This window comes from Sinocyclocheilus grahami, unplaced genomic scaffold (assembly GCF_001515645.1).
Source record: "Sinocyclocheilus grahami isolate Dianchi unplaced genomic scaffold, SAMN03320097.WGS_v1.1 scaffold4.1, whole genome shotgun sequence".
Classification (NCBI taxonomy): Eukaryota; Metazoa; Chordata; class Actinopteri; order Cypriniformes; family Cyprinidae; genus Sinocyclocheilus; species Sinocyclocheilus grahami.
In genome coordinates this window covers 160,796-169,885 of record NW_015505183.1, presented here as the reverse complement: position 1 = coordinate 169,885, position 9,090 = coordinate 160,796, and the positions used below count along the sequence as shown (strand labels likewise).

The 9,090-nt window shown below is 38.3% G+C and overlaps 1 protein-coding gene across 1 annotated transcript in view; it reads right to left on the bottom strand.

The window, feature by feature from the left end:
* Window positions 1-9,090, bottom strand: part of LOC107583304 (Usher syndrome 2A (autosomal recessive, mild)) — a 227,522-nt gene that overhangs the window by 196,037 nt on the left and 22,395 nt on the right. The window contains exons 8-9 of the mRNA XM_016269485.1: window positions 3,822-4,043; window positions 1,688-1,781 (exon numbers count right to left, since the gene is read on the bottom strand). Of these exons, the coding sequence (XP_016124971.1) occupies window positions 1,688-1,781; window positions 3,822-4,043 (316 nt within the window). The remainder of the gene's footprint in view (window positions 1-1,687; window positions 1,782-3,821; window positions 4,044-9,090) is intronic.

The following is a 9,090-nucleotide window of genomic DNA, read 5'->3' as shown; positions in this document are numbered from 1 at the left end:
AGGGTAAATTTTTCGAAATTGAGATTTATACATCATCTGAAAGCTTTCCATTGATGTATGGTTTGTTAGGATGGGACAATATTTGGCTGAGATACAACTATTTGAAAATCTGAAATCTGAGGGTGCAAAAAACTCTAAATATTGAGAAAATTGCCTTTAAAGTTGTCCAAATGAAGTTCTTAGCAATGCATATTACTAAACAAAAGGTTTTAATATATTTACAGTAGGAAATCTACAAAAAAATTTAATGGAACATAATCGTTACTGTATAAAAAGAAAAATCAATAATGTTGCCCCATACAATGTATTTTTGGCTATTGCTACAAATATACCCAAGCGACTTAACACTGCTTTTGTGCTCCAGGGTCACATATGCTTTGTGGCACTTTAGCGCTTATTTTTTAATCTCTTAAAGGGGTCATCGCATGCTCATTTTGCACAAGTTGATATGATTCTTTAGGGTCTTAATTAAAAGTCTATAACATACTTTGGTTAAAATTTCTCATTGTAAGTGTAAAAAACACCTTTTTAAACCTGTCACAATCAGCTCTGTTTTTATCAAGCCATTATAGTCCATGTTGCTTTAAATGTTAATGAGCTCTGCTGGCCCCGCCCCTCCCTTTCGAGCTGCTCTCAGAGAGACCGTTTACTTTTAGCCGCATTCATCGTGAAACTTTCTAATTAGTGCATTATTAGGAAAGGTGATTTGCAAAGATTCATACCTTCATACTCACTTCTGTAGATGAGGCTGGATCACGAATGATTCGAGCAAACATATATGCATTTAGGCTGATCGGGAGTGGCGCAATCACTTCTAAGCGAAAGTAACGTTAATCCTCTGCGTCTTCAGCAGCTCAGATGTCGGGAGTAAATGACGATTGCTATATTCATTATTACATCCAACAATAAAGCACCTCAATCGCTTAATCGGAGACAACTTGTCTTCCCCTGCACCACAGTCAACACAATGACGGACAGATGACAGCTCACTCAAGGTGGGTCTAAGGCAAGACACCAGTCCAGTCTGTGCTGAAACACTACTGTCAATCAACTATCGTGGCAGGGGCCTGTACAGAACTACGTCATTCTGACAGGAATCTCAGAACAGCCTGGTTTGAGAAAGGGGATTTTAAAATAGGGTTTTAAAAAAAAAACATTGGATGGATTTTTATAATTATAGGATGGATGTGTACACACACTTCCAACATACGTTTATGTTCAAACAACTTGAAAAGTGAATTTTGTATCCGATGACCCCTTTAAATTATGAGTAGCGTGGCAAACTACAGTTTTAAAGTAGCTTCCCAACATTGGCATTTCTGAAAAGTGTGAGTACTGGAGCCTTATGTCATCAGAGCTTTCCTTGAGATATAATTACCTTTGCTGGACTCATCATCAAGACACCCAGGGGCTGATGGGACAAAACTATTAGAGGATTGCTGCCCACAAAACCACTTCCTTCTCTTCTTCCCTTTTCTTTTTTCCACTACTTCTAGCTCTTTTCATCAGGAAACTGGAGATATGCGTGAATGATCTTTCTGTCTCTTGTTTCCTCTTCCTCCTCTCTTTTTTTTCTCTGTCATTCCATTAAAGCCTATTTTTGAGTGTGCTGTTCATTAAAGAGGACTCTTGCACGTCATTAAAGGGAAGTGGTTAATTAAAAGGGGGCCTCCCCTGCGGGACTCACATTAGCTCCATGTGTGTGGCTCTCTGGAAGGCAGGCGCACCGGTACGGACTCACACTAGTGTCACAGCTGTCTGCATGGCCATGGCACTCACACCTACGGGGACAAAGACACACAATTAGAAGCCACATCCTTCTGGAGAACCTTCATTGCTGTTCTTCTCATACATCTGATTGACTCTGGATTTACATTAATACAATAAACAGAAATAGGGTGAGATCGAAGAATTAGTTCAAAGAACAGGATGTGATGATAATGCAGATTATGTTTATATGATTTGAGTTAATTTTGCACTAAAATTGAAAGGATGCATTAAAGTATGCATGAAATAACAAAAATAACATGAACATTTTTTTTTTTTCCATGTTATATTTAACAAATTAAATGTGAAAAAAAAGGTATGCCAGAACATGATTTTATACAGTGGGAACTGACTGGCTGAAAAATAAAAGGGCTTGGTGAATTTTTTTATATATTATATTATATTATTATATTTTGATAAAAAAATTAACACGACAATCCTTTTTCCTTTCTCTTTTCTCTTTTTTTGTTGGAATAACATTCAATGACCATTTTAGGCCATATTAAGAAAAATCTCTCCGCCATATCCCTGCTGTAATTTTATGTTGACATGAAACTCGTCTGATGTCAAATGAGTTGCAGGAAGTGTCACCTCTATATATATATATAATCAATAGAACTTCTATAGTTGATTTAAACTTACATTTTTCTGTTCCATTTTAAGGCCTCTTGGAAATACATAGCAGGTTTCAACAAATCAACAGGGTTAGCAACATCAACGGCACCTGACAAAATCTTTCTCTTCCCTTGTCACATTCTCTAGATCTCTCTATCAGACTTTCATTCCTTCATTCTCTCTGTGCATGGTTAATAGGACGTTCACATTCAACATTTATAAATGCCAGTGGAAATATCATCTGCGTGTCGTAATGTACAACAGCAGACCTGACAGGTCTCCATCAGACGGAACACGCACCTGCAGGTCACCGCTTTAATTATTCATTCTCAAGGGCCCTTATTCGGCTCTCTCTAAAAGCAGCACCCTTCACCAACGTTACTCAAACAAACAACGTAACAAGCAAACAAGAGAGGAGGAGAGTAGAAAATAAAGAGGGTTGTCATTATTGCTGGAGGTTATTACCGTATGAGCACAAAGCAGACACTAATGCTCTCAGACACAGCTTGACACCCTGTCAGAATACCTCAAAGGCTGAATTTACGCACATTTTAGTCCCCAAACACACATACATCCTCTTCTCAGCCTCTTGCGGGTTTGAACTGTCAGTCTCCCTAAGGGGGTGAATCCACTACTGTTTACTCTCTGCCTTTGTTTCTCAGGCGAAGCTGTTGCGATATCTCAGAGAGTGAAAGAAGAGAGCCGTACAGGAAAAAAAAGAGAGAAAAGGTGGGGAGGACAGGGGACACCTCTGAATGTCAGAGGATGATGAGATTTCACAGTCTCTAAATCTCGATTTCGTCTGTGCCAGTTTAACTAGCTCTTAATTAAAGCTGCCTTCTCTCGCTCACTCAAGACACACTCGCACAGCGAGAGTGAGCCAAGTTACAGCTGCCTGCATAATGACATAATTACCATAGTCGTAAGAACAGTGGCTGTTTAATGTCTGAAGGTATACATGCATATAACACCATGTCTCGGCTTCTGAAGAGACAAAAGAACAGATTCAACATTCTTGAGAGACGCAGAAGAACATTTCAAGACTGATTAGCTGAAGCCTCCGAGAGAAAGAACACAAGTTCTGAAGTTTTCCTGCCAGTGATTTCCAAATGTGGTGCCCACACTGTAATTACAAGACCATTAACGGGAAGACAAGATATGTGTTAAACATGGCATTGCTCTCTGTGGTTAATAACAGACATGTCATCGAGCCCCTAGTTGTGTCAAACTAGCAAACATCATTTGTCTGCCATGTCCACTTGGTCTTGAACCTAAGAAGTCTTTCGCTTTCTCAAAGTCTGAATTATCCTGCCTTACACACCTACTGATTTTCTCATCAAACACAGAAATCCAATCAAATTATGGGGCAAAAAGGGGAGATTGTGTTGTGTGACAGTTGATTGGGGTTGACGGGTGTCAGGGTGCTGCTGGGCTCGGACCTGCCACTGATGGTGATCTCGTCCACGGCGTAGTAGCGATGACGGAAAGGAACCGCGGGATCTTGGGTGTGGTACTGGGCGTGGAGGTGGATTCTCACATGCGTGGCTCTTACAAATTCCTGCAGGGCGGCACTGTTGTAGAAGTCATTGTAGCCCGGTCGCAGGTTCGGCTCGGGTGTCAGCATGCTAAAGGTGATATTTCCGCGGGAGAAAGGTATGTTGCTGATACAAAAGACAGACAAAGAACACAAATTTAAGTTTGCAGTTGTTAAAAGAACATTCAGGTTGCCTTTGAAGCAGTGGTTCTCAACCAAAGGGCCAGGATCAACTAGGTGGACTCAGCACTCTTCCAGAGAGACCACAAAATTGGTTAAAATCAGACAAAATTAGTTAAAATTTGACAAAAAATTTGAAAAATGGCTAAACATATAGTATTTTTTTTTGTTTTAAAACCTGGGTACTCTATATGAAGGAGTTTTTCAATTGTAATTTCCAGACCAGAAAAGATAATGGAAAACTTTATAATGAATATTATTTTAAAAGGATATGCAAAGCTCTAAAATACTTTTCAGGCTGAAATAGCTATTTGTGAATAAAAAAAAAATAATAAAAAAATATCTTAATTTTTGGGTGAATGACCCCTTTAAAGTGATACAAACATAAAATGTACCCTATATTATCCAACTGACTAAAAAAGAAAGAGAAAAAGGAATAATATTCCTGCATCTTAAGCTTTGAGTGATTGAAAGAGAGAGATTTTCAAGTCTTGACAGGGTAACATGTTGTCAGGTTGAAAATGAAACGTGTCACAAGCTACTGAAATGAACAAACATCAAAGAAATTGGAAAAGCAAAGGTCTTTTCTTTGCATCTCAGAACTACTGAGAGGAAATTTCACTAAAACAGGTTTAAAATATAGTTTAGTGATATGGGGTTTCAAAGGGAGATTTCTCGAAGGGCAGAAATAAATGGGGTGAATTAGAGAGTTATCAAGGTCTTATCAGGGGGCAGGACAGGCTACATAGCCCCTACTGCATTATTCGCTCTCAAGAAAGATCCACAGAGCACTTCTGCATGTTTCAGCCCTAATACTTGTAGACTTAACCGGGACAAACCTGTGTGAGGAAAGTCTTTCGTCCCCATCTCTTTCTCCTCCATCTACCTGTGCTCTCTGTGTCTCTCTTTTCCCACATGCTCCGATGTGACATGTCTGAAGAGTCTAAGTGCAGACCCTTGCGCCACTGGCCTAAAGCTTTTGTTTGTAAACTAAAATATTCAGACAGGTAGTGAAACATCTGGCCAGTATGGCGTTCATCCAAACTGGACCAAACTTAGCAGGAGGTACAGCTAACATTTTAAACATATTCATCATGACCCAACTTAAAATGTAGTGTGATACAGTGATATACTAAATTAACTTTGATTAATTTTGTGATTCAAGAACATTGAAGAGTTCTTCAATAAAAACAACAGTTATTGAGGGGGAAAATTAATATGATTTTTTTCACAATTAGATTATTTTATTTTATTTTATTTTATTAATTAAAAGTATTAATTTAAATACTTTTAAAGGGGTCATATGATGTTGCTAAAAATAACATTATTTTGTGTATTTGTTGTAATGAAATTTGTTTTTTTGCGGTTTAAGGTTTAAACATCATCTATATAAAATAAATACAACTTCTGTGAAAAAAAACCCTCTTCAAATCTGTGTATTCAGTGAATGGACTTATTAACACTGCCCATTTTCTCCATATTTTAATGTTTCCACCTATCGTTTGCGGCTCTGAGATTCGTGGTCCAGCTATGAAATTACATAGGGACAAGCAATAGTAAATCAATGGGGGAGTATTTTCAAATGACAGAAAAATTGACCAATCATATCTTTCCTCTAAATGGGCGGGCCTTGTTATCACTAACTTTATGACAAGTTCCGCCCGCTGTGGGGATCTCTCAGGGAAAAAAAAATATATAGCTGATAAACAGCTGTAACGCATTACAAAAGTAATAATATTACAGTAGTATATTACTTTTTGCTGTAACACAGTAATATAACGCATTACTAATCAAATAATGGGTAATATTATTACTCGTTACAATCTCAGTAACGCAAGTTACAACAACATATTTTAACTCAAAATCAAGTGGTGAATTTACTAACACTGCAAAACAGCACCAGAGAAAAAATTCCACGGGTAAAATAGTTTGTCTATTTCCTGTTGCTGGAATTAGATGGTTGAGATGACTGCAGAGACGGATTCTACATTTGTGAGATGGACACACTCCTGTTATTTTCAGTTCATCGGAGAAAAGGATAAGAATGCATAGTCAGGTGCAATATGTGCGACACCAAACTCTCAACATGGAGAAATATCACGAGTAAAACCTGGAAACATCTGGACTGGTGCCACTAACACTAAGCTATCGGAGAGAGCTGCGGGGTCGGAGAAGTGAAAAAAAGATGGTGGACGAGCGCAGACAAGCAACAAAAATTAAGTTTAACTAAAAATAACAAAATCTGTTTTTATTAAATCATAGTCTTTATATAAAATGAATGAATATGCAAAATATTTGACTTAAAGGGGTCATATGATGCGATTTCAAGTTTTCCTTTCTCTTTGGAGTGTTACAAGCTGATTGTGCATAGATAAGATCCCTGAAGTTGCAAAGACTAAAGTCTCAAAACCAAAGAGATATTCTTTATCAAAGTTAAGACTCTGCCATGCCCCCCTAAAACGGCTCGTTCTAACACGCCCCCACATATCTACCTCACTATGTGGAAATATTAGCATAATGCCGCCCAAATGTTCACGCAAAGAAAGAAGGCGTCCAAGGAAAGGAAACCGAGATGACAGAAATAAAGTAAACACATTGCAGTTTCGAATGATCTGTATGACCAAAAATAACAGTATTTTTTGTTGTTTGTCGCACCGGCGCCTCACTCACACACATACAGCATTGCAAATGTTGCAGCCTGTTCATTATCAGAATAAAACAGTCAACCAAACATATAGATACACTGTTTAATTTGAATAGTGCGTAGCCTACTGCATAGTACAATCCATGCCGATCAGCCTGAGCTCGGGCCAAACACATATTTGCTCATGTGATGAGGATGTTTTTTAAGTGTGTTAACTAAGCTTGGTTTACATAATAAATAATAGTTTAGCATTCAAATACATCGCAAATATGGACACATTTAATTGGATTAATGCCGAATGAGAGATGTAGGCTGCACGAGAACGCCGTTTGCTTTCAGTTTCGCATTGAATTAGCCTAATTAATTTTGGCTTGTTTAGCAACTTATATTTTTCATTCTTGTTTTCTTCTAAAACCGTTCAAAATAGCCTATAGGCTAGGTATTGTGTTTATTGTTTGTACATGATAATATTTCGCTTTATTTACCGGTGTTATTTATGAATGTAATAATGCGATTTGTGCTTATATTTTTTTAACCTAAACTACAACGTAACATTAATGTAGACCTACATACTGGTATCTAAATATGATTTCATATATTTTATGCTATATAGACCTACCACATTACCCTCCACTGGATGTAGAATGAGCAGCAATAAACCACATTTTGGCATTTTATAATACTTCTGTGGCTATTTTGGTGAAAGTAACTCAACTCAAAAGTAGTGTAACGCATTACAATTCAGAGACAGTAATATTGTAATGTAACTAATTACTTTCAAAAGACAGTAACTAGTAATATACTGAATAATGTATTACATTTTGGAAGTAACTTGCCCAACACTGCTGATAAACTAATTAGCTATTATTCACGTCACGATGGAAGCCGCAAATAAGGTAAGTGAGGACATTTACTAGGCCGCTGAGCCAATAATAATATTATTTATTATAAACACTGCTTGTTTGTCATGAAGTTTCTGTCGCTAATTTGTTTTGTGTCAGCGCTTCATGATGTGTTGTCTTAAACACATTACATTTGTTGGTTTTGTGTGATGGGAGAGAGTGTCTGTACGTTTTGCCCGCTGAAGTGCAGATATTTGTAATGAGGATTTGCATCTGACTTAAATTTAGCTGTTTTATTTCGGTAATATCAGTCACTCTCGCTGTGCTGTTTTGTTGCGGTCGCATATCGGACAAGAAGCACAGTGGTGCCCCAGTGCAACACGCAGGGCCGTTTCTAGCCAATTTGACGCCCTAGGCGAAATCCCTATTGCCCCCCCCCCACCCACCCACCAAATATATATACTGTATAAAAAAATTTTCAGACACCAGTTGCTTGTCACATTCAAATTGGTTGTCATAGTAACGACAATAATTTGTGGAGATTCAGTGCATTGAGTTCCACAAATCTGAATGCATTATTTGTAAATTGACTGTTAAGATAAACATTTTGCACAATTTAGTATCTGTAATATCATTGTGTTACCACTAATCATTGTGTTACCACTTGTGTTTACACAAATCACACATAAATTAATTTTATTACATTTTGATTTGGATACGGACAAATCTGCCACAAATATTTGGGCAAATGAGCCACTAAAGTGCCACAAATACTGCCTAAACAAAATACTGATTTTGTGCACTTTATTTACTGTACCAATATTTTAAATTGGCCTTTGAACTTAGCTTTATTGCATGGCAAAAAAAAGTGTTACCTTGCCAAAGCACTGACAGAGCCCACTGATCTAACGGTGTTGTTGAGCGCTCCAAATGCAAACTTTGCATGCAACAATCAGGCAGTAATTGACAGCACTCTGATCTAGTGGCATACAGGCATCGTCAGATTGACAGTACTCTAGCCCAATAATGTTGGGGGATCCAGTGGGGGCAGTCATATTTCAGGGTGACCGTGCCACTCTTTATCACAACCCTGCTAAAAGTGCCAGTACGTGCGCTCATTGGCGTCCCTTCAGCTGGTGGCGCCCTAGGCAACCGCCTAGCTCGCCTATGCATAGAAACGGCCCTGGCAACACGTATCACACACTGAACGCGTCGCGTCAGCAAACAGGATGAGTAATTGCGATCTATAGCACAATGAATCACGGAATTTATTAGAGCCACAGATAGACAAAGTTTTGCTAAAAAATGCACAATACACAATCTTCCAACCTAGGATGAAGTCATTATGTACATTAACAATAATTTGGGACAAATATAATGTAATTTAATGGAAAATAATATGAGTGGCGCTGAGGCGCTCTGTGGCGAGGCAGGATTATGAACAGTGCCCGGGGTCGGGATCCGCGAACAGTCGCCGGTGGCGCAGCCGGTGTACATACAGTCATGGA